Raw genomic sequence first — 27,666 nt, 5'->3', positions numbered from 1 at the left:
TTGGTATTTCCATATTTATGATCTCAAGTAATCATTTATAAACAATCAGAAAGATAACTCTGAATAACATTAGCATAGAAAGAATGATTAAGGCACACCAACACTCACCGTATAATGTTTCTTTCTATTTAGAAAAATATTATAAACTGAGACAGAAAACTATGGTAGTGGTGAGAGACAGTACATGACTTTATTACATCACACACTTATTAAAAATCCAATAGAATTGTTTCAGATATTTTGACAAGGTACTGCAGAAAAAGTATAAATGGTTGTCATTATCTTTTCACTCAACATATAAAAATTAAATCCATTCTTAGTGCCTTTTAAGATAATATTATAATCTAAAACTATGTACAGAAACCAATAACACAGTCGATGTTACAAGCTGTTCTAAACTCCTAAGAGGGGTTAACTTTGGCGCTTTGAGGAGCTCGTGCTTAGCTCTGATATAACCTCTGCTATTTTATGAAATGCTGACTTAGTGTATTACGAGACATTTTATAGCCAGTATTTGGCATTGTTAAAGCAAAAATTCACACATTTCTCAGAAACTTTCCTACTTTAGCTTGTTATTGGTTTCTTCTTATTATATATGCTCTCAACTGCGTCGATTGGCTCCGATTTAGAACAACATTAGAAATGAGGGTAAGAGAAAAGAAGAAAAAAAAACATTACGAGTCAGCAAATTCACTTCTACAATTCATTACATCCGGATCGTGTGTTGTCAGCTAATGGAAATGTGGTTTAAACAGTTTATTTCAGTTGGGAATGTGTATTGGATTCTGCAGTTACACGGTATTATCATCAAAATGTGAAGTTCATTTCTGTAACGCCGATGGGTTTGTCTTTTTGAGTGCTGATTGTAATTTCCAAATTCCCTCCTCAACTGCAAATACTGACGAGCAGGATGCTAAATTAATTAATTATCCTAATTTTCCAGAATATTTTAAATGTTTTTAATTATCATGAAATTTTCAAGCTAACTGCTCATTAACTGACAACACCTGTTCTCAGAGGCCGGGATTTCTACAAGCCTGGTTCGTGTTCAAAACAAGATCCAGGCAGTCACTGGTCTTAACGTAAATATGACATTATTTAAGATCAATCGCCCAAACATTTCATCTGGCTTTATCAGCATCTTCTTCCCTCTTGTATATACTTCCTTTCGATTTTTTCTTGTACTTACCCAACAGTTCAGGAAGGTCGTATGCAATGGAAATATCCAGCTTATCCAACGGACAACCCATAAAATAGCTGCATGTGGAAGCCAAGGGTTTAAACTCGTATAGAGTATGTAAACGGAAAAAGTCTCGATAAACAAGAGGGTCAGGAAGATCGTACCGACTGATGTTCGTTAGGCTGCTCAGCCCCTGATAAATATTATACTGATTGGGATGTTCGGTAATGTCATCAGCTACCTTTTTCTTGTTACTGAAGATACCTTTGTGTTTATAGTAGGTAGCTAAGTAACAGTCTACCATTTTGGCATGGTTTCGTACTCGGACAGCATGGCGTCGAGTGAAAGCGATTCTATTCTCTACTCTCTTGTCGATCACTTCACGTAGGCCATTTAATAGAGCCCTTTCTTGATCCATTAAGAAGTTTGCAGAAGTCCATGGTTGGAAGGGTTTGCTCATCAGAGAAACAGCATAGATGACAGGAGCTTCCGAACTACCCATCAGCGGAGAAAGGTTCCAGAAGAGTTGTCCTACTACTTTCATCAACTCACTGCGTCGAATACTATCCGCCTTGTTTAAAATAAAGCGAATCTGTGCTTCTCTTCCTTTCAGTTGATCTAAAATAGCTTCCATCTCAATGCCTATCTCCAGTTTATATGGATCGAATACAACGTAAATGGCGTCGGCGTGGTCAATAAACCACTGGAAGACGTCGTTAAACGGGTAACCTCTATTTTGGTATCTTCGGTTTTCGTTAATCCCGGGAGTGTCAATAAGCGTCACCTATTGGGAATAACGATAACAAAAGAGAAAGAAATATTTGAACTAGGTAGAATAATTTACATAATTATATTCCATGAAACCTTTCTCAAACAACTAGATTTTTAAGAACATTACTTGAGACTTTTCCTAAATGAATCTCCAATTAGGGAAGATATAATATTTGTTGTATTTTACAAATACCTTCTTCAAAAGAGGATTATTCATTCGGACACCTTTGAAATGGTCCAAGAAAGACTGTCCAAATTTTTGAACACTGGCAAATGACCAATCGGCGGCCAATTCCGTGCCGCTTAATTTCTGGGGCTCGTTTCCGTAGGTGATGACAGTAAAGTCTGTGTCTGTAGGCTCAGGTGCTGAAATTTTCCAAGTAGTTAGATCACTGTAGGTTCAGGTGCTGGAATTGTCCAAATAGTTAGATCACAGTAAACTAAATAAGCTATTATTAGTACAAACTAATTCGTAGGTGCTCAAATATTATTTTTTGATATAAGTATTTTTAGTTTTAAAGTACATGTTATAAATTTTTAACAAACAATGACGTTTTATTTTTCCATCAGGATTTAATAACCTAATAATTAATAAACATTAATAAAATGTTTAAAGCATTAGGTTAAAGAATAATTTTATGATCCGGTTCCAGGTAGTTTTCAAGTTCAATACATGTTTTCTGAAAAGAACATCTTACAAAACTCAGTTGATAACCGATAATTGTCTTAGTTTATATTAACACCAACATTGCAGTATCAATTTTTCCCTAAAACAACAAAGGTACTAATAAAGAATATATAGACATGTCAAAAGTTAGCCAGTGGATCTACAATTTAGTTTGAAAATATAAAATCTGCAGAATCATACTTTACAAAAGTATTGGTTTGAAAATGTCTAGGGTTTATGATATATCAAAATTTAGATACATATTTTAATACATTTAACTGTTTGTACTTAATTACTTTTAACAGAATAATCTTGTAATGAAGCAGCTACAAATACGAATTGAAACAAATAAACGACAAAACGTTTGTATATGTTTCCATATCTCTATGTATTTATTTAGTTTCACCATTCTAACACAATACCTTCCTTTCTAGCCGCAGGACTTTTTTCAGTACCCAAAACGTAGTTAATAATGCTGCTCTTTCCGGCACTCCAGGGTCCAAGGAATAAGACTTGGGGTGTGGAGTAGATTTCAGCATCTAAAATATTGCACTTTACTTTTACAAAACAAAACTGTAACATTGTAATTTACTTAATACTTACGGCAGTTAACTGAAACCTTCGAAGCACCATAAATAATTTTTGTATTATTAACTTTGTTATTTAAAGTACGTATTGTAATGAATTAAAGTGACAAGTGTAAAGGAATTTAAATATTTTGGATTTCTGAACTAAATCGCTCAGAAACTGTAATTCTTCATTAGCTGATTAAAAGTGATTATTCACGTTGTGACATAATTTAGGTCTACACATGCTATAAACTTAAAATCATTTTTATCTTTTCATCAACTCCATTTGAAACGAAGTGTTGCGTCATCATAACTGGAGAAGCAGTGTGTTTTTTTATGTGTACGTGTGTGTATTGAAATACATGTATTTGGTAAAGATATCTCAGGAATTCTTCACTAGAATAAATAGCACAATGTTAAACTAGAAAATCAAAAACTAGCACATGGATCTAATTTACTTCATGTTTCACCAGGAGACGAAAATTTAATATATTGATGTAATTAACAATACTTTAAGAGAAATGAAATACATCTTGTACAATATGATCATTTGCTACGTTAATGTAAAGAATAAAAATTACTAGAATAATGAAAAGACAAAATACACCATAAACAAAACACGACGTACGCACCTCCCAACTGACGAGTGGTGATTTCTTTGAACTTATAAATGCTTTCCAGAGGTTTAACAGCTGAAATATACATTTTTTTAAGTTCATTGAGAATGTTTTGAATTAATTCCTGTTCTTCTTTGTCTGCGTGGGATCCGATTTCTTCTACTCCTAGAATTTCGTCAATATGTTTTCTTGAACGTGCCGGACTTCTTTTGGTAGCTAATTCTTCTTCATCATCGTCTTCAGTTATTATTTTCTCATCATCTTTTTTCATTACGACCTTATAGTCTTGTTTCTCTTCTTTTTCCTTTTCCTGTACAGTGTTCTCGGATTGCTCAGATGAGGTGTCTTCTGAAGAAAGTTCCTGTTCCATTCCAGCTCCAATTTCAGAGAGTGCTTCTGTAGCTATCTAAGAAGAACGTCAGCTTTGCACAATTTAAACCAATTACAGCAATATTACTCACCAATATACTTCTTTCAAAATTAATTCTACCATAACAATGTTATACCTTTCCTTTAATCTCTTTACGATGCTAAAATACTTTTATGACATACACTGCTGGCCAAAATCTTAAGGCCAATGAATATAAAGGAAAAATATGCATTTTGCGTTGTTAGACTCAACCACTTATTTGAGTAGAGCTTCAAAAGATGAAAATAAGAAAATGGAAAATAAAAATAAAATACATTTTTAGCATTTAATAGGGAAAATGTGAACACTATGAAATTAGCCTAAGTACTAGCTGGTCAAAAGTTTAAGACCATACTGAAACGAAACGTTAATCGGTAAACACGTAACGAAATTTAGTCATTTGTGTTCAAGCATTAGCAGTGTCAACATCTCCCACTGACATCTCCTGTGTTACATTGGGTAAAAACATGGCAAAGGCTAAAAAGTTGACAGAGTTTGAACGTTGGAGAATTGTCGAGCTGCAAAAGCAAGGTCTCATCGCTGTTGAGATTAGACGTAGTAAAACTGCTGTTGCAAATTTCTTAAAAGACATTGAGGGATATGGAACGAGAATTTAAAGTGGTCCAAGAAAATTTCGACGGCATTGAGCAGGAGGATTCGACGGGTTGTCCGGCAAGACACCAGCCGATCGTTGACCCAGATTAAGGCCCTTACGGACCTACAATGCAGCTCAAGAATAATAAGACATCTACGAGAGAAAGGCTTTAAAAACCGTAAACGTCTTCAAAGGCCGTGCCTCCTTCCACACCACGAAACAGTTCGGTTAAACTTTGCTGAGAAGCACCAAACATGAGACTAGAAAAGTGGACAAAGGTTTTGTTCTCTGATGAGAAACAATTTAACCTGGATGATTCAGATAGCTTCCAACGTTACTGGCACGATAAAGATATCCCACCGGAAAAACTGTCTACACGACACAGTGGAGGACGTTCCATCATGATCTGAGGTGCTTTCTCCTTCCATGGAACAATGGAGCTTCAGGTTATACAGGCACGTCAAACAGCAGCTGGCTACATTATCATGTTGGAGAGAGCATCCTTAAGGCCCTCGCTTGGGTAGAGATGACTGGATCTTTCAGTAGGTCAAGGCTGCAATCCATAATGCCCACAGAACAAAGGTCTTTTTCATGGCGAATAACGTGATTCTTTTGGACCATCCAGCGTGTTTCCCCGAATTGAGTACAATTGAAAATGTTTGGGGTTGGATGGCAAGGGAAGTCTATAGAAATGGACGTCAATTTCAAACAGTGCATGATCTTCGTAAAGTCATCTTCACCACTTGGAATAACATTCCAGCCAGCCTTCTGCAAACACTTATATCGACCATACCAAAGTGAATTATTGCAGTTATTTGCAATAACGGCCGTGCAATTCACTACTCGGACCTGTTGTTGAGCATTTTCTACCCTGTTTAAGACTTCTTTTTGGTATGGTCTTAAACATTTGACCAGCTAGTATTTAGGCTAATTTCATAGTGTTCACATTTTCCCTATTAAATGCTACAAAGGTTGTTTTTTTTATTTTTATTTTCCCTTTTCTTATTTTCATCTTTCGAAGCTTTACTCAAATAAGTGATTGAGTCTAACAACGCAAAATGCATATTTTTTATGTTCATTGGCCTTACGATTTTGGCCAGCAGTGTACCACTAGAGTAGGACGTTTTCAAATAATTATTATTTGTATTATTTTTATGAAATCAGTTGTAATATAGAAAAGCTATATGCTCATTTGAAAAAATAAATTTCTAGAAACTCTTATAAATATGTTTCCCAACTCAGAGTCCTTTAACTTTTTATCGTTAGCAGGAAAGGGCACCAAAATGGTTAAACAACTCATTTTGATATTTATAAATGATAGTGTAAGTATATTTAATGAGCTATACTTATTATCAATACCAGTTTCAACCCTAGTTTCGAAAGTAGCTTACTACAATCAAAAATCGATATTAATATGACCTAGATTTATAATTTTATTTATCGTCTGTATTAATTAATCGAGACTACTATCGTATTAAAATTTTTATTAAGTTTTCAGTGTTTCTATAACGACAATTATCTTATATTTGATTGTTTTAAAGTGTACTTTTACGTTTTGAACCGTCATACCTTTTAGCTATGAGGGTCCTCAGTATTTTAATGTTGCTGTTTTTATTAAGCACAAAACTCACAAGAAGCTATTTGCGGTGTGTCCGTTAAGGGTATCGAAACACGGTTCTTAGGATTATAAGCTTTCAGTCTTACCACTGAGTCACTCGGGGAAATGTGTTCTTGAGAAATAATTATTAAATGAAACAGTATGAATTAACATCAAAATAGAGTACATATGTTTTAGCAGCGTGGAGTATCTCCTCTGTTATTTTTAAAGTAATATTATTTTCTGTGTTTTTCTTGTAAAATATTCTCTACATGTAAATTAGTGTTTTTATATTTTAAAGAGACGAAATTGGTCCAAATTTCTGGTAAATTATCAAACATCTATGCTAGTTTGAATCATATAAACAGTGTATTTTATTAATTTCAAAACAATAATTCAAAAAATAAATGGTATAGAGAAAATCTGAACAGAAATGCACATAGCCTGGTGTGTCACATAATTCTGAATTCGTTTTAATGACCCCTCAGTAGCACAGTGGTATGCCTGCGAACTTACATCACTAGAAGCAGAATTTCGATACCAGTGGCTGCCAGAGTACAGATAGCCCACTATGAAGCTTTGTGCTTAATTCCAAACAACAATCATTGGTTTTAAGGAACTCACTTACAACGTTATGATTAAAGATATAAAGGCTGTTTTCATTAATCGTATTAAAACATATGAGAATAAAGAGTATCATTCAAAATATCCTCCATTTAACGGTAAAAGTATGAAAATATGAACATCTTCGTCTACTTACGTTCTTAATAAACATAGCCATGAATGAATCAGAACTTTCACATTTTTTAATTATGATTTTGGGCGTGCAAATGAAACTAACTTGGTGTATATAATCAAATTCTAGATAGCACGTCGCTGTAATACATTTGCCTTATTTGATTACTAAAAAACTTTATGAACTTTTATACTTTATAATTTATACTTTTAATTTAAAAAATATAAAATTAGCCTTTCGGTTAAACATCATTTTAGAAATACTCTTCGTCAGACTTGACCACTGTTCATAGTTTAGAATCAAAGAAGAATATCATAGACCTAGTGGATATAAAAATAATATTCATATGCATAATATTTCTTTCTTTCATGAGTATAATAAAATATTTTATTTTTTTCTAAAAATACCTGTACCTCGTCCCTGTCATCCTCTTCAGTTATAGTAATTGCTTGAGGAGGTTCTTCTGTTTCATTTTCATCCTTCTGAGGTTTTTCGTCAACATATTCATCTTCCTCAGTACGTATTATGTCCTCAATGCGATCATCCTCACATGTAGTACATTTTAAGTCCTCTGGTTCCTCTTGTCTCACTGTATTCTCTCCTTCAGGTGAGTACTCATCATCAGTTTCATCGACTGTTTTTTCCATTACATCTTTCTCTTTGACTTCTTCTTCTTCATCTAATTCTTCATCAGCTACCTTCTTGTCTTCTTCTTCTTCAGTTAATCCTTCATCAATTACCTTTTTGTCGTCTTCTTCTTCAGCTAATTCTTCATCAGCTACCTTCTTGTCTTCTTCTTCTTTGGCTAATTTCTTTTCCTCTTCGGCTGACTCTTCTTCTTCATCCTCTCGAGATCTCTGTTCTGTTTCTCTCTGTTCTTTACCATAATCATTTTCGTAGTCGCTAATTTCTTCTTTTTCCTCTTCCTCTCTTTCCTCAGTTAGTTCTGGTTTAATTTCATCTTCTGACTTTTTTAGTGAATCCTGTTCTTTAGACTCTTCTTCCTTTTCCTCAGTTACCTCTGACTTAGCTTCATCTTCTGACTGTTCAAGCGACTTCAGCTCTTCAGACTCTTCTTTCTTGTCGTCAACTTGCAGTTCCTTGTGAGATTCGTCATTGATTGATTTTTCATGTTCCAATGAAGAAATTTCGGGCTCTTCTTCCTCGCGTTTTGCTCTTTCTTTCTGACCACCAGTTGTTTCTTCAATATTATAATTGGTCAATTCTTCTTCTCGCGAAGCCAAGAGTACTTCTTTAAGAGAATTCGCATCAACGCCTTCATTCTCCCTTTCAATGGATGGATTTGAAGGATGCCTATCCCAGTAGTCTCTGAGAGCTGCCTCTATGTGGACTCGACACTCTTGTTGAGTTGGTGGATTAGGGACCCAGCTAGGTTTTCTGGTGTATTCTTTAAAAAGAAAAGGTTATTATAAGATATATATAAAGTAATCAGATATTATTAAAATTAATTAGAAAGCGTTAATTTTCAAATTCACAATCCGCAACTCATTTACAAGTCTTATTTAATAGTATAATGTTTGGCAGTTTATTTTCTTTTATTTCATATCAAAATTTATTATATTTCAAAAATATTGTCAACTTTTAATATTATGTATTATAATTCATGTTAGTAACTCTTATCGCTCCATTAACGTACTTAAACATGTTTCATTTAGACTATACAATGTTGTATGTATGTTTGGAGATGTAATTTTACTGTCACCAAAATACCCAGATTCCTTATAAAATCATTTATAAAGAACGGGGTATTTATATTTCATGAATTGCTAACGTAAACTTTCTTTAGCACGATTTGTCTTGTTAATCATAAAGTTACTCAATGTGTTATTGTACTCTGTCTCTCAGAGAGTATCGAAATTCATTTTTAATGTTATAAAACATTAAATTTACACTAAAAACGGTAATGTGGATACCAATATAACTTAAAAAATAACATTTTTCCATTTTAGCTGAAGTGTCAATTAGATATAATAATACAAAATTTTGCAGAAAGAAACAGTTTAAACAGTTTGATGTTTTTATTTTTAAATTTCACAAATTTATCCAAATATCATAATTTTGAAAGAGAAACTTGGTTTCCTTTATTTTAATGATTTTCCACACTTATTTTATTCCGAAGAGCTCATTCATATTTTAGTTTAGAGCTTTACTGTTGTTGGTTAATTCTTCGTTTGCTCAATTTATTGTTTCTGTTTCGGAACATTTAAAGACTCTTGGTATAACAATAAAACACAGGTGTTCAGCTTTTTAATTTACTAGCTGCTTATTTATATTTTATGTGCGAGAAAACAGAATGGTTTAAGTTTTATTCTTGTAATAACAGAAAGTACTCTGTATTGCTAATCAAAATATTTCAGTACCTTTGAAACGTGATGTTCTGTTTTTCATAAAACTTTTGTTCTTAAACATTTTATCATCATCTATTTTAGAGTCATTGGTTTGGTGAATATTTTTGTCACATAAGTTCATAAAACAATGTGTCTGAAATTACGATTTTTATAAAAAGCTATAGGTACTTTATTTTGACATGAGATAATATTTGTTTTCGAATTTTGCACAAAACTACTCAAGAGCTTTTTCTGCTCTAGTGCTTGAAGATATGTTTCCACAGTGAAACTATTTGTTTTGTTTTCGAATTTCGCACAAAGCTACTCGAGGGCTATCTGTGCTAGCCGTCCCTAATTTAGCAGTGTAAGACTAGAGGGAAGGCAGTTAGTCATCATCACCCACTGCCAACTCTTGGACCACTCTTTTACCAACGAAATGTGGGATTGACCGTAACATTATAACGCCCCCACGGCTGGGAGGGCGAGCATGTTTGGCGCTATTCGGACCCTCAGATTACGAAGCGCACGCCTTAACGCGCTAGACCATGCCAGGCCTATGAAACTATTATATACAACTTTATGAAAAATCATAATAAATACAAAACTTTTAACTCGCTTGTTGGAGAAAGCAAAACAATGCTTAGTTTTTCATAAAATTGGTAAAACATCCTTACAAAGAGTTTGGTTTGTTGTTGTTGTTTTTTATCAATGTGAAGAAAGAGGGTTGAAACATTTACCAGGCACATGCCGACAATTATCAGCAGCGGTCTCAGAATTATCCAAAAATATACAACTCTAGGGAAATGCATACAACTGCTAGACATTACGTATTTTTCAGCTACATACCAATAACAATGAGACATTAATCATATATTCATTATAATCAGGATACTGTTATATTTCAGCAAGAAACGGTGAAGACTAAAAATATAAAAATTGTTAATAGTAATTAAACAGAAAAAGTTATAAGCCATGCAAATGAAAGGAATCATATCACCAATGTTCAGAAAAGAAATGCGTAGTGTATTAATTTTAACTGAATTACATGTAGTTGATGGAGTTACCTCTCAAATATAATAAATTTTAAATAAAGTCCGAAAGATGAAGAACATAATCGGAAGGATTTGTTTTATTTATTTTTTGAATTCCGTACAAAACTACTAGCCGTCCTTAATTTTGACACAATAAAACAGAATAAGGTATCTTTTCAAACAACTCTTTACCAACAAATAGTTGGATTGAGCATTCTATTATAATGTATCACCCACGGCTGGGTAATTATGAGCATACTCGATGACAGGATTCGTATTCGCAACTCGTATATTAAAAGAACAGCAAGAAAGGAAATAATGAAAGGTAAATTTTGACCGAATCAAACTATTTGAAAACTGCTTTGTGCTATTGTTGTCTGGCAATCAGTGGGTTGGTTTACCACCATCCAACCAAATCACAGAACTCTAACTAGGTTCACATATTTATTAAAATTTTTAAAGACAAATAGAAAAACACGATAATCTCATCGTTTAAAAAAATGGATTAATATATCGGAAATTTGATTATTATAAAGTTTATAATATTCATTGAAAAAAGCAGATGAAATAATACCATGATACAATGATAGGGAAAAATTAAGTTTTCTAAAACTGTAGATACACTTATGGATAAAAACCTTGTGAATGAAGGGAAACAAGGATGGCTTGTTGAGAGCTCTGTTGGATAGAGAACTGGTCCTATTAGTCAAAGGTCTTGTGTGCATTTCTTAGTCCCGAAGTTTATCATCACTTATTGGCTTTTTCAATTAAAATAATGTTCGTTAGAATGCTTCCTTTCATTGATTCGTATCTGAATACAGACTTCAGTCACAAGATAGATGCGGTGGTTCAGATTTTAATTATTTTTAATATTAATTTCCATAGTAGTATTTTTATCTTGATTAGATGATTAATTAGGAAAAATTAATAATCTTATTACTGAATACTGAGAATGGTATAAGTAATAATAACACGTTTTAAAGGTAAAAAATATTTCAAAGCAATGGATTAGCCATTGAAAGCTATATATGATTCTTGAAAAATGTGTAATTTACATAAAGTTGAAACGTCCGATAAAAAACACAAGAAAACTCATTAAGAGCGAAATAAATTGTTATGTTATATTAACGATATTATCATTCACTCTTTAAAATTAAAGTATGTGTTTCTTATACCAACAAGAACATAAAAAATCAAATAATTTTATGCTAACTTATCCCAACAATAAAAGATGTTCTATATGTGAAATATTAAAAAAATACAAACATACAAAAAGTGTTATTTTAATAAGGCAAAATAACACTTATTCAATTTTTTTTCTTCATATAATCAAGATCGTATTGATGCATTTGGTGTGACGTCAGACAGTTGGTGAAGCACGTGATTATAATCCACTTACACCGAAATGATAATTTTATCCTAAACTAAAAAACAACTTTTTAGTTAGTTTGGCACTTCATTTCAGGACTGAGATATTTTAAGAATATGTAGCGGTGAATTTTTGGTGGTTCTTTAAATAACTTATTCGTTAGCTTAAACGAGAAAAAATGTGTTTTTCACAAACTCTTCCGAATAAATATTCGCTACACAGAACAAATGTTCTATTTTATTAGTTGTTTTTTTTTATAATACCATTTTGTTAGCACTTCAGAGTCTTATGACATTAAGGAATCAATATAATAGAGGAATTCTCGTCACAATTTTTGTTTGTTTACTTTCAACTTCCAAGCTTCAAGAGATTCAGTAGTGTATGGCGCGTTGTATGCATGTGTGACATTTATAAGCTGTTATATTTACACTGAATATAAATAATGAATAGCAGTTTAATACAAAGTGGATTAATTGGTACTTGTGCATGTAGAAAGATCTGAAAATTACAGTTTGAGAAGAAAAACGTATTTTAGAACACACTGACAACACCTAACACTAAATAAAGTTTTCCTTTAAAAATTATTAATGAGAAGTATAATGGGTGGGGGGCTAAAAAGGAAAAAAAAATACGCCTAATTATTATATATGGCACGTATATATCATATATGATTAATCACCATAATTTTTGTAACATCGTTAGTGTATTATAAGCTTAATGTGAAAGGTCAGGTTCATATATAGGAAAACGTGCACTTTACAGCTTGAATATAAAACAATACAAAAATTACAAAAAAATGGTAATTCTGATAAATAGACAAAGAGAGAGATACTTAGAGATAAAGGCGAGTTAAAAACTCCATTTAAAAGAAATATTAAAGGGTTAAACAGCACATGCAAGATTTTTAATAAACAGTTATAAAAATGTAAAAATTGATTTAAGTAATACATTTGGATAAATGGAACACAAGAGAAAACGTACAACGTTAGCAAAAAAGGCTCATCTTAAACATGAATAGAAGAATTACAAATATATACTCTATATTCGGAACTTCGTACAACGAAGTAATATTAACTAAGCCTAGTGATGAATTAAAGTAGTATTATAATATAAACGTTTGGTTTGAATTTCGTCAAAGCTAAACGAGGGCTATCTGTGCTAGCCGTCCCTAATTTAGCAGTGTAAGACTAGAAGGAAGGCAGCTAGTCATCACCAACCACCGCCAACAATTTTTACCAATGAATAGTGGGATTGATCGTCATATTATAATGTCCCCACAGCTGAAAGGGCGAGCATGTTTGGTGCTATGGGAATTCGAACCCATAATTATCAGATTACAAGTCGAGTGCCTTAACCACCTGGCCATGCCTAAATATAAACGTCCAGAAGACGTATAATTCTGTTCAAGAATATCGAAAGACATTTTATGGTATGCTTGCATGATTAACAAAATTTAAGTAACTATGTCCAATTCTAACAGTCGAATAATAATACCAAGAACAAGAAAGAAAAATTAGTTACAAGCTATTTTCTATCTACTGTTATTTTCTTAGTTCAGAGTTACACAGTGGGCTATCTACAGCATGTTTATAGCAGGGGAACAAACCTCGAACTTACCACTGACTTGCTGAGGGACTTTTCTTTCAGTAGGTACATCGTCAAATTTTGGACTTATAACTCGTCTGTGTTTTAGGATGTGTTTCCTCAGTTCTAAGAAGTTGTACACTTATAATAGCAAAAAGTCACACTAGGATGTATCTCTGATTCCAATCAACAAATTACAGAAAGTTGAAAGGAGTCAACTAAATTATAATAAAGTTTTTAAGTGGGTTTTCAAAGCTAAACATTGAAAGTGCTGACAATTTTCTTGTAATGTCACGTTTTCTTCTACCATAGAAAAAATAAAGATATAAAAAGGCTGTAATAAATGAAATGTTTAAAAATATAGATAACCTGTACATTGTAAAGGAAATATTTAAAGATATAGACAGCCTGTATGTAGCAAAGGAACTTGCTAAGGAAGAGCCAGAGTTTATATCCTTTCCCACTCCTCAGAGGCTCATCGGTAAATCTGAAGGCTTACAATGCTAAAAATTCGGATTTCTATCCCTTTGGTGGGCACAGAACGGATAGTCTTTTGTGTAGTTTGGTGCTTAACAATAAACAAAAGCCAGAACTTATATTAATAGATAGTTTAAAAGCGAGAAATGATAATTCATTCGTCCATTTTCACTCACACTGATAACAACACAGCGATGTAGACTTTCCCAACTGAAGAGGTTGAACGATTAAAGCGTAAAACAAATCGAATATTCTTTTATAACTAAATGTAAATCTAATAAGCATACATTTTAAATTAAGAAGAATTAATTTTATTGTATTCAATTTGTAAGTTAAAGGCCTTATGAGGTATTGATTTATGAATATTTATAAAGTAACTGGATCATTCGTTTGTTTACCTCCAACAGGTTAACATGTAATTGATAATGTTATTTCTTTCTGAAAATTATATTTGCAAAATGCAAAAGAAAGTTAGAAATAAATGTAATGTAAAATATTTCTTCAAACAATATTATTATCAGAATAGTCATAAGATAAAACAAACTCAATAAACTATCTGTGGTAACCAGTTCTAAAATAAAACCATTTGATATATCTAAATAACTCATAATCAGTGATGACGAGAAAACCCACTATAGAGAAAAATATATATGTAAAAACAGCTGGATTGGGTTGAGAAAATTTTTATCTAGAGAAACGAACAATGTTTCGATCTTCTTTGGTCATCGTCAGGTTCACAAAGAAAGAAAGAGGTAACTGACCGATGGCTGACCACATGTTTGAAGGGGGTTGTGTAACTGAGGGTAGGAATGTAGAGGACGTGCTTAGATGTTTGATTATATTTATTAGTATAGGTATAAAGGTGTTACTCATATATTTGTTTACTTTGGGCTTGAGTTGTTGTATAAGTAAAGCTTCTTTAATTTTGCGTTTGTTTCTTTATTTAGTATTTGAGTGTTTTCTATGGTTATGTTGTGTTTATTTGATTTGCAGTGTTCGAAAACGTGTGAAGGTGACTTTTGATATTCTTTAAATCTGGTTTCCATTTTTCTACTTGTTTCTCCAATATAGAAGTGGCAGTTATCACATTGTATTTTATAAATAATGTTGGTATGGTGTTTGTCAGTGTAGTTTTTACATAGTATAGACCTCAGTTTTGTGCCTGGTTTTTGAATAAATTTGGTATTAACTGGAATGTCATATTTTGTTACTAGTTTTTGCCAAATGTTGGTTATTTTTCTGCTGATGTCGGGAATATATGGTGTGTAGCAGTATATGGTTTCGTAATTTTTTAATTCGTGGGATATATTTACTTTTGTTAGTTGATTTTGCTTTATGTGTAGGTGTGTGCGTATATTGTTTTCTACGGTTTGTGGAGGAAACTTATTGATGTTGATAAAGTATTGTTTTATGTTGTCTAATTCGTCATTAATGAAACGTTGTTCGTTCCTCTACATAGAGTTTTCTCTATCCATACCAGTCGTTTTTACATATATAAATAACTCATAAACCCCTCTGCACAACATGCTATTATTTGTTTGTTTTGAATTTCGCGCAACAGCTACGTGAGCTCTATCTGTGTTAGCCGTTCCTAATTTAGCAGTGAAAGACTAGAGGGAAGGGGGCTAGTCATCACTACCAATTCTTGGGCTGCTTTTACCAACCAATAGTGGGATTGACAGTCACATAAAACATACCTAAGGCTGAGAAGATTGCTGCTATTATTGAATACAAACATTAGTTATTAAACTGGACAGTAAATAGTTATTCATGAAAATAAACTGAACCAACTTATTACTTTTATAACTTACTGAAACCTATCACATGTTCTCTTTTCTATCAGCATGGTTGTAAATATATATATATATATATATATATATATAGATAGATAGATAGATAGATATACAGATGTAAAAACACATCTAAATGAAAATTCTCTAATCATTTCATTGAAAGGCTGTTAAGAAACGAAGCTATGATAAGATTTGTTATGTGAAACGATCAAGTACAATTTTAAGGTATGATAGAAGATTTTATTAACTGCAAAAGATAAATAACTAATACGAACTGAAACAATACGAAGGATCTATAAATATAAATCCCAACAACAACTACTGGATTGATATGACTTCGATGTTTCTTTTACACATGTTAAGAAGTTATATATAAGAAAAAAAATTGTGGTAAATTCAACGTAACAAATAATTCATCAAGCGTTGAAAACTTTGTAAGAGAATAGTCTTTAGTTAGAAGTACTTGGTACAATGAAATACTCTCAGATTTTAGAACATCCATGCCCTTAGCCCTTTAAATTTATCTTGAGATTTGCAGAAGATCGAGCAAGTCTTCAGTTCTTTAGTTGTAAAAACTATTTAATTATATTATAGTGTACAATAGATTGGTGTTGCCACTGTCAAAACAAGCAATGACTTGATTGACTCTACCAAATGAAGTATATAAAAACCTTTTCTCGAACCCTTACGTGATTTCTGTATGCATCATGTTGCTCTAAATTTGAATGTGTAATAAAAGTCACATGCCTTTATTACAGCAGTGGGCAGTTCAATGAAAAAAAATTATGAACCATAACCGAAAAAGTCTTGATGAAGTAAACCCACTTGAAATAAAAATGTATACCAGAACGGCTGGTATGGGTATTAATACATTTACTAATAAAGCAAAGAACAGCGTCTCAAGTTTTCAACCTTCCTTTTTGTTAACCTGAAGATGACCTAGAAAGGTCGAAAAGTTGTTCTCTGCTTTATTAGTAAATGTGTTAATACCCATACCAGCCATTCTGAGATACATAACCGAAAAGCGTAGATTTTGGACAACATACTTATAGATACGAAAATTATCAAACTGCAGATGTAAAGCTATAAAACAGAACAGCCAGCGTCTAGTTAGAAACGTCCTTTGATTTATAATCTAACAAACACTTCCGAAAACTCTACTTATGTATTTCCGTTTAATAAGTAATTTGAAGAGGCATAACTCATCCAGGAAACAGCATTTTCTTGTCGAATTCTTTGGATCTTGTCGAAGATTTTTGAATAATTTTGCAGAGTTTTGATACGCAAAAATGATTAAGAAAAAGCCACTCCATTAGCTAACGCTGTTTCTATAAATCTTGCTTTGTCACATCTAAAAAACTGAAAAAAAAACATTATTAAATGTAAAAGGCAAATTCAGTGAATGAAAATAATTTGAAAAAAAAATTTAGTATTACATCGTGTTGCATGTATAATGTTAAAATAGTACCAGGAAAAATGTCATGCGCTTTCTCTAAAGTTATTTGATGAATTTAAGCAGTAAATTGCAGTAATGTATCGCGGTTTATTTCATTATAAATACAAGAATACTGTTTTTTTTCAAAAAAATTGGAAAAGAACCAAATTATTCCAGGTGCTATGCTATTTAGTGAGATATAACGGGTGGCAAGAGCTAATAACTGTCTCATAAAACTACAGTAGCATTACATTCTGATTACTGTAAAATTTCGAAATATTTCAGTACACGAGATAAAGACAGAAGTATATTTGGCTCCTTTACGTCATTCAAACATTAAGCATTGTATACTGTCAACGTCGTGCTTAGAAACCACTAGGGAGAAGTTTGGTTGTGAATGTTCTCCGTCGCTTCCTTTTAACCTATCTCATAGCTCATTACTTTACTTCTGTTTACATTTAAATTGTTAGTCCAATATTATATGTTATGCAATTATTGCTATACTTTTCTATGCTGTGTATATGGTTTATAGTTTTAAACAACAAGAACAAACATCATTATAACTTTACTGTTACATACTCCCAGAGTAAAGGGATTATAAGCATAAGAAATTAACGTTTTCCTTTTTGGATATTCGTTGAAAGAAAGTGGGATTTGACCGTAAATATTATAACGTACCCACGCTCTCAAAGTGGGAAGCTTTATTATTTATTTTCTTTTGAGGTAATGGGACGCGAATCACAGACTCTAAGATTCTTAGACCAGCACCCTAATCACCTTGAAAACAGAAAGTTTATAAAGAATATCTTGCTAGTTTCCTTTGTAATACAGTCTGTGAATATTTTCACAAGGCTTTCCCCCCCAAACTTCGAAGTTCATTGTACCTAGTTTATAATATGTAAACCGTTAGTAAATTTTGTAGCGAGTGTATATTCAAAAGTAAAGCTAGGAGTAATATTATGTTTGAAACCTTTTTGTAACATTATTTAGTCGATATATATCAACAGCAAATGGTTACGTTTTTGTTGCGCAGAGGAGTACGTTTGATCCATTGCTAAGAATTATCTAACAACTTGAAAATATACTCTTCAATAAAAGAAATGCAAAAGGCAAAATATGAGACAAATTGTTAACAAGTCTATTCCGGGTAGTTCTGTATGACATGTGTGAAACTTTGCACATTCACAGCTGAACATCCAAAGTCTGCAAAGGCGAAGTCCACGCTCACTAGGTGAAGTTTAACGTCACTCAACGTTAATAGCGAGTATGCCCCCCTTGAGCATCAATAACTGCTTGGCATCTCCTGCCCATAGAAGCGATGAGATGACGAATCACATCCTGTAGAATGGCTGTCCACTCAGTCTGCAAAGCTGCTGCCAGCTTAGGTAGAGTCTGCGGTTGAGGTTGTCGCCGTCGCAGACGTCGGTCCAACTCGTCCCAAAGATTTTCGATGGGGTTTAAATCTGGTGATCTGGAGGGCCAGGGAAGAACGTTGATGTTGTGGTGTCTCAAGAAGACAGTGGTGAGTCGGGCTGTGTGAGGACGGGCGTTGTCATGTTGAAAAACGTCGTTGACGTTCACCATGATGGGTTGCACATGGGGCCTAAGAATCTCGTCGATGGTTGCGTACGGTCTGATCGGAAATCCTACGCAGCCCTGGTATGGTTGAGGCAGTAGACGTCGCAGTGGTGGTCCTATCCCGAAGGTGACGTAACCGGCTGTTGCGATCTTGTGCGGGCGTTGTCACACGAGGTCTGCCAGATCGTGGACGGTCACGAGTTGATCCATGTTGTTGGTGACGATCCCATAGCCTTGTGATGGTGCTTGGGTGGACATTCACAGCTCTGGCAACATCTGATCGAGATTCGCTTGCTTTCAATCGACCAATGGCGTTGTTGCGTTGTGCTTCAGTCAGTCTTGGCATAACTGTATTGCGTGTCGGTGGCTTAACACTGAGCTATGGAAACCGAGAACCCGTCACTTTTATAGGGGATTTTGCACATGTTGCACTTGCAGAACATGCAGATCTCTCAAACAAATTTACTGGACATGCATGCGTTTTGGCGAAAGATCCGATGTTTTCCTCCGTTTTCAAAGTGCACAACTTTTATTGTCATTTTGGTCTAACAATCAGTGCCTTAACACGTGTAACATCACATATTCTGAGCTTGTAACGTTATTACATATATTTCTCTTTAAAATAACAAAAATATCCCTTTTGCGTTTCTTTTTTGAAGAGTATACATATAGGTTTATGTTTAAATCACCATGAGTAAGCATATGTTTATTTGTCTTTCGGTTCACACTATAACTGTAAGTTATCAAACTTTGAGTATATATATTTTTGGATATGTCCGAGAAAATGATTTTGTCAAGTTTCAAAGTTACAGACAGTTATATAAACTCGTATTATTACTCGCTCTTCAAATTTAGAGTTAAAATACTTGATTGAGCCCATATTGCTTTTGATATTAAAAGATTAAATGAGAGAACTGAAGGGTTGCTTCCTTCACACGTGTTAATTAGTTTGCTCTCTGTCAACCCTTTAATTACGTTTAGAGCAATTAGATAAGTAGTTGTTTGAATGTATTTAAATCAGCCATACATCGGATTATCTTTGTAATTTTCATGCACGAGTTCTGTACGTTCTTAAAATTATTGTAACAATTTATGGTTACTTAATTTTTATTCTGATATTTAATATTTTATTCTTGGATTGCTCATTTAAAATTATGAAACTATAACATAACAGTTTAGAAAACATGATAAGCAAGCCCAAGTTATCGTGGTAAAACTTTGACCTTCGGAGACTAATCTATTTTATTATTCTCCACTGCGATGTTAACATTATAGCCTGAGGAAAATGCCCTTCAATTAAACAACATATTTGTTGAAATAGATTCAGCCTAAGGTACAACAATAAACTCGAAAGGTGGCTAATAGTTGAACAATTCAATTTAAATGTTTTTACCATCGTTGTTGAAAAATATCATTGTCGAAGCTCCACATAATTCAATAAGTTTTTCTCTGTTTTTCTAAAATAATAACATTCCTGACTGGACCTTGGTTGAAACTTAAGTCTATTTCTAAAATATTTGGTCTACATCAACAGAAGTTTTTTGAGACCTTGTTCACAAACACACACTAACGCGATACAAAATGACACATTGATATAAGATATACAGACAAAACACCACCAAGTGGAAAGAAGAGCCATACATATACGAATATTGTTCATGGTTTGTCTTGAATTTCGCGCAAAGCAACACGAGAGCTATTTACGATAGCCGTCTTTAATTTAGCAATGAAGACTAGAAAGAAGGCAGCTAGTTACACCACCCACCGCCAACTCTTGGGCTACTCTTTTACCAACGAATAGTGAGATCTAATGTCACTTATAACGCCCCCACGGCTGAAAGGGCATATTTGTTGGAGCAGGGACTCGAACCCGCGACCCTCAAACTGTGAGTCAGGCACCCGAAAGACCTGATCGCATGTCCATGGAAATGCATTTGTCGTTTGGTCACTACCTGTTAATTATATATGTCACAGAACAAATATTACGTTAAATATATATATGTTACTAACAATGTTTCAAGTTACTGTTATTGAAACTCACTATTTAATTTAATAGACAAGGTTATTATATTTCAAGCCCTTATAATACTATAATGTATTTTTAGCCGCTGCATAGTATTATGTTTTGTAATTTATCGCGGACTAGTCTCCAGTTTATTATGTTACGTAGTTACGTATTACGATTTCAAATAACCGGAACTTTTAATTTTAATTTAGAAATTAATTAAAAGTCAATATTAAGTTTATGATATTTAACAACAAGATTGATACACACAATTTTCTTTCTTGACAATTTTCTTTTTCTTTTTAATGTATATTAAATATATTTTAATATACAAACAACAATGCAATTTATAAAAACGGCTATTACAAATATTGGTTTATATACAAGCTACAAACTATACTGAGCCTTCTATCTGGTCTAGAACTGAATATTTTACCGATGGTCCAAGTCCATGACAACCAAATTAATTCTGAGTTGTTACATCTCGCTTAAGTTTACAAGCTGACTTTTACCGACAAAGATAATTAATGTCCTCGTAGAAATGCAAACGTCCGGAGTTAATTCACTGAAGTTTGTAAAATTCGAAATCTTTAAACGTTCCTGGCCAAATTCTCTAGTTTTCCGATTAATAAGCGTTAATCACAATTATAGTTTCAGAGGCTTATACTATACTGACTCTAGCTGCAAGCAACATTCTTTTATTGTGTCTTGGCTAGCTTTTATACTAATTAAATGAGATTCTTGATCGTTGAACAATATTCTAAGACGCACAAGTGTTTTTGCATATCTTATATTGTTGAATTTTAAAATAAATATATAATAGTAAATCCGTTACATTAGCGGCTCATAGAATGACTCTATGTTCTTCAAGTACAAACTTTTAGCTCTGTAATCTCTTGACCGATTTTGGAGTTAATTATAGTTTTCGACTCAGGAAATCAAGTATTTTGAATGATGCCCACGTTCATGATCTCATACATTATTTTACTTTAATTATACCTAGAATAATTTCAATTTCAAGATAGATTCATAGATATCCTGATGAGTAATAAAATTATATCGAATACATTCGAGCCCAGTGCTTGATATTACTGCGCACAAAAATATAGTTAATAAGAAGGAGAAAAAAGGTGTCATATTTAATTTACTCTAATCCTCCCTAAAATAATTTCAAGTGCCGCGACTATTGAGAATTCTCTTTTGTTTTCATAATGGAAAAAGTGATAAATTGAAGTTATAACTAGTATTATATCAATAAGTAACAGAAATGTTGTGCTCTTTTAATTCAAGTAGTATAAAAATTTTATCTATCGATATTATTTTATTTTATTACTCAACTACAATACAAAAATAGCTTATGCGAAACAATAGGGCTTCATAAATAAAAACAAAGAACTTAAAGACATCATATAATGCACATCCATTAAACCATAAAGGACCTTTTTAAGGTTAGAAGTCAGATGTATTGCAACTATAAAAAACCAACAACAACAACTTGTACTTTAAATAAATCCACATGAACGGTTATCTGCTGAAAGCTAGCTTCTAAAAATATGACTCTTATGAACCCAGAATACGAGGAATACATATTCATGCTTGAGGAATGGAGGTACTTACGGAACCATTATAGAAAGTGAATAGTGGAACTGAGGACTTATTTTTCATCCTATTATTCATTAATATGACCTATTAGAAAATGATAAGAATTAATAAATAATATTTTATCTATAGCAAATTAATGTGAAAAATTAGAATGCTGTCTAAAAATCATATATAGAAAAATATTTTAGAATATTGTTCATAGCAGTATTAAAAATAATTTTTTTTTTAAGGTCAGAGACCGTCTCTCGAGACATTTTCTACGCACGTTACTCTAAAAGGATATCGGAAGATATGTTTCATTTTTACTCACGTTTTTTTAAACACTGCTTCCTATCTTCACTTCACAGGCGTGTTTTTCTTTTTTGTATACCAGTTGTAAACAGCTTAGAATGTGAAATTTTTATTGTCCCTTTGTGTGTTTAAAGACTGCTATATAGTTGCTCTTTGTTCTTTCTCTACGCGTCCTTGTTGAATCATTCAGTTAATGTAAGTCTATTCCCAGAAAAAACTGTTAACAGCTAGACACCAGTTGCACAAATACGTTCCATAGCTTCATTTATTATGCAATTGAATTTAGACACTTTGTTTTTGTTTTCTTTTTCGTGTCAAACATGTAATAGTAATTCTGCTGCTTCATCAAATAATATTAATTAGAAATAAAACATATAACGCAAAGCTGCATATCCTTGTTATTCATAATTACTTTTCATTAAGCATACTTCTCTGCTAGCGATTGAATTTTCAAAAGCCTCAACGAACATTAACGCTTTCAGTACAACATTTATCAACATTAACATTTTTTCACGCGTTTTTTATACTGTGTTAAAAGAAAAATGCATCTACGGTTAAAGACTAAACAAAGTTCTTTTTTAAAACGTTGCATTTTACCACTTACAAAAAAGGTTGATGCGGCAATGTTAACATTTAAAGTTCCTTAATATTCTTTCTGTAGCATCTATACACTACTGTACACTTGAGAATCTACAGACTTGACACACATTCTACCTTACTAGTCAGATTGTAAAATGTTTTCACACATATTAAACGAAATAACTATTTCATAATAATTTTTGAAAAGCTTTGGGACATTTATAACTCACAAAAGGATAGAAAAAGAAAGTATAAGTAACAATTATAACAGGTTGTTTCCGCTAACAACAACGCCATTAATAATTGAAATTTCTGCAACAAGGAAATAATGGTAACGAATCATTTGAAACGGAACTAGTTCAATATACACAGTTAAAATGAAAACAACGCTAAAATAATTACACAATAAATGATTTTTGTAGAAAGGATGTTTCCTGAAAATGTTGGCGTAAGAACAATAAAACATGTAGAGTTATTTTAAGGCTGGTTCCTGTTTTAAGAAATTGTTGACTGTGTAATTATTTTGGTGTTGTATTCCTTTTAACTGTATATATGTGTAACATTAATGCTTTTGACATTTTCACACAACCAGTTCTAGGTTAACTGAAGATTCTCATTAATTTATAGAAGTAGATACATATAAACGAAACATTCCTCATTTATGGACTATAAATTTAAGAAACCTTTCAAACAATGGTGGCCCGACATGGCCAGGTGGGTTAAGGCGTTCGACTCGTACTCTGAGGGTCGCGGGTTCGAATCTCGGTCGCACCAAACATGCTCGCCCTTTCAGTCGAGGGGGCGTTATAATGTGACGGTCAGTCCCACTATTCGTTGGTAAAAGAGAAACCCAAGAGTTGGCAGTGGGTGGTAATGAATAGTTGCCTTTCCTCTAGTCTTACACTGCTAAATTAGGGACGGCTAGCACAGACAGCCCTCGTGTAGCTTTGCGCGAAATTCAAAATGAACTAAATCGAAAAATAAAATATAGCATTAACTATTAATAAATATTATTTACTACGGACAAAAGGCTATTTTCTCTTGTAAGTTTTATAGATTTATGTTTTACAAATTCTAAAATGTCACCGATTGATTTTTCTTCCCTTCTAAGTTCCAAATAAAATGAGCATTGTTATTAACTATTGTAAAACGACATTACCCTAACATATTACAATTAAGTTTATTTATTTGTTTAATACACTACCTTCTTTCCTTTAGTAATGCTTGTATTTTTAAAGCAAAAGGGTAAATTTAAAAGTGAATCGTTTGATACATTAATTTAACGAACAGTACCAGTGCACGTGTCTAATAAAATTACTGTATTTATTTATCATAATGTCACTACCATTTGTTTCATGTCAGGTGAATTTAACTATTTTAGAAAGAAAAATTAACTAGACATTTTTTTAAATTTAGTTAATAAACATAATAGTGTCACAGAGATTTAAAACTGAGAATTGAGAAGATTAAATAGCATAATTTGGATCCAAAAATATGTGTACACTTTACTAATTACAGATAATGTTAAATGATACTTATGCTAACAATAACAGTAAAAACACAGTGAAGTACTGAAATAAATTTTCAAGTCACTGTGACATGTACCTGACTAATAAATCCGAAGATTTTTACAACACTGATAAAAATTAATGCGGGAAATCATACGTCCTACTACTATTTGACAACTATTACAGGAAGAACACTCTGCTTTTATGGATGTATATTTAGATAAACATAAACTGATTCTAAAAACATGGAACTAATTTTTTATAAAATGCTCTATTCATAGCTTAAATTACAAAACTTTGATTAAGTGAGTGATCTGAAGATCCAAGTTCCTCAACGGGGTCCATGGGCAGAACTTAAAAGATAGGGGCTTTTTATTAAACTTTGTTTTTTTCAGTAGGTTTGTTTCTTGATGACCAGAAGCTCACTTGAAATAAAAATGTATCTCAGAACGGCTGGTATGGGTACTAACACTTTTCTTGTTTCTTTGTTTCATAGAAGATCCACATTGGGCTCTCTTCTGTGTTCACTGCGAGTTAATCGAACCCCAAATGTTAGCGTTGTAAGTCTGTCCCACTCTCCCACCAAAATACTTTTCATTAGGTCCAAAGAAATTTTGAAAATGTTTCATGTTTTTAGCAATGTTTTAAAATTAAACATTGATAAACAGGATCACTAAGTTAAAGAAAATAGGATCATCAACTGAACTTACATGTGAGCAGAACCACTCTACTTTAGGTGGTGGCTATATTCAACAATAAATTTTTGAATCGCTTAGTTATTAGCAATTAGTTTTCATTCGCATACTTATAATAGTCGTTTAAGTAAAGCTTCCGAACAACGCACAATCTGAATTAAAATAATGATTATAATCGTCACATTCATATTGATACAAGTTGTCCAAAAACAACATATTAGAAAATATCGATTTATTTATTTATTTATATTTGTTGGTGTTGATCAATTTCTCGATAATAACTTGATTGGCATGAAGGCGTAGTGAGGCCACATATTTACCCGAAACCAACCAAACCAGAATTGTTAAATCTTTTATTTTGCCATATGTAAAGAGTGGTTGTCTAAAGGTCGAAAATGTTTATTGTTCGTTTATTTGTTACATCGATCACGTAGTGACTTAATTGAACTAGTTAATGTTTTTTCACCAATATAACAGATTATATGTCTTACAGTGTATATATTAACTTTTTTTAAACCAACTTCAGAGTGAACAAAGAATGATATGATTAAAACTAGTAGTTACAATTGATCAATTTAGTACTACATTATGAAACTACCGAAAAGTGTATCGGCCATCCTTGGAAATCTCTTTTCGTCCTGCTTACCTAAATTGGGATGTGACTTTAACGTCCTTGAAAATCATCAATACCAGGAAAAGGCAAAATTTAGATATTATACAGAGCGTGCAGGATTAACACTATTTTTTTCTTAAACATTCAAATATTCCAATAAACAGTTTTGTAATATAAAGATTCAGTTTAAACCATCTTTGGTTTTTGTTATCCGTAAAACCATAAAGATAAAACGATAGCTTCGCTGTGGGTTTCTTGGAAATCCCACAGCTCCAAAACAAACAACTAAACGTTTAATTCATATGACTTTAGTTATATTAACCGGGAAAAGATTTTTCCTCCTTTTTAGTTTACTCAATGAAACACATATTGTTATATTACTATCTAACAGCAGTGATCATGCTCTTAAAATATTTAACACTATACTTATTGAAAACGTACTAGTCAGAGACAAAAAGTAAGTTTTTAACTTAGTTTTACAAAAACACAATACAAGAATAATAAATTATATATTTCGCACTCAGAAAGAACCATAACGTATTGCTCTAACAAACCTAGTTCAAGGTAATCCTGACACATTCATTTGAGTTTTAAAGTTCAACAAAACTTACCATGGCCGATCACGCCAGTGATTCCCACCAGAATTGCCACGAGCGAATAGAATTGCCAATTCAAGGCGGCTGTTCTTATGACAGCCATCTTGACCTGGGCACTTTATGTTTGTGTAGTGTATGTATATATAGGTGATGATAGAGTACTTTATTTCGCCGGGACTACTTGTCTTCCCCGGCTTGTACAGCCCAGGTTATCCCAGCACAAGTGCCTATATAAGTCCCACAACTGCAGCCTGCAACACACGAGGCACTTTTCCGGAAACTTAAACTATCGTGTAGCTGAGAATTCGGCCCCTTTTCTCTCCCCCTTCTTATTTCATTTCACTTTTATCCACTGTAGTTCTACGTCAGCTTGTGCAAACAATCCCGGTGTATACCCAATAAGATCAAAGTCGTCCCAAACTTCCCACCATACAACGTGATGATGAGCCTTTGAATGTTTTCTAATTCTTAATAAGAGTCAGTATACCTATCTTTATTCCATAGAAACTTCAGTGTGATGATTGAAAAATCGATAAATTTGCAACCACTTTCCTGAGCTAAAGGTAAGCCTCAGGTAAAGAGAGATGAAGCTAAAAGATTCCTATTACGTATTGAAGCGCAAAACGCAAAATCTACTGCCAGAAATATCACCTACACGCTCGTGATACCCTACCATATAAGGTGTTGCGAGCACAACTATACTAGCTCACACTAGTAACATGTAGCATGCGCTCGCTATAGGAAGAATAGTCACCTTTAGTTGGAACATTGCCATTCGTGAAAAAAAGTTGGCGAAGAATGCCTTCTGTAAAAGAGACCAACGACAAGGGAGATTCTTCTTACGGTCTCGATAACACTCAGGAGCATGTGCATAGGAATACAATTAGTTTTCTACACAATGTTTGTTATAATATTTAAAGAAAAAAAAGTGAAAAATTCTGAATTGTGAAAATTTGAGTAAATGTTTCTAACAAACATTTTCTCACGCGAGGAGTGGTTTTCGAAACAACTTTTTTGTCGT

At 32.9% G+C, this 27,666-nt stretch overlaps 1 protein-coding gene across 2 annotated transcripts; it reads right to left on the bottom strand.

Moving 5' to 3' along the window:
- Positions 1-165: 165 nt before the first annotated feature.
- LOC143253224 (uncharacterized) lies at positions 166-27,394 on the bottom strand. Of its 2 annotated transcripts, none has more exons than XM_076506708.1 (6): positions 26,661-27,394; positions 7,555-8,549; positions 3,820-4,210; positions 3,041-3,157; positions 2,145-2,317; positions 166-1,964 (listed from the first exon to the last, which is right to left on the bottom strand). In XM_076506708.1, the coding sequence occupies exons 1-6, from the start codon at positions 26,746-26,748 to the stop codon at positions 1,122-1,124; spliced, it is 2,607 nt and encodes an 868-aa protein (XP_076362823.1). In that variant the 5' UTR covers positions 26,749-27,394; the 3' UTR covers positions 166-1,121. The 2 variants fall into 2 exon arrangements, with proteins under 2 accessions (XP_076362823.1, XP_076362822.1); XM_076506707.1 differs by having other exon boundaries at positions 7,549-8,549; positions 26,661-27,358.
- Positions 27,395-27,666: the final 272 nt, after the last annotated feature.

The sequence above is a fragment of the Tachypleus tridentatus genome, chromosome 6, assembly GCF_004210375.1.
Source record: "Tachypleus tridentatus isolate NWPU-2018 chromosome 6, ASM421037v1, whole genome shotgun sequence".
Lineage (NCBI taxonomy): Eukaryota > Metazoa > Arthropoda > Merostomata > Xiphosura > Limulidae > Tachypleus > Tachypleus tridentatus.
The sequence above is the reverse complement of the archived record's forward strand: the minus strand, read 5'-3'. Positions and strand labels throughout refer to the sequence as shown.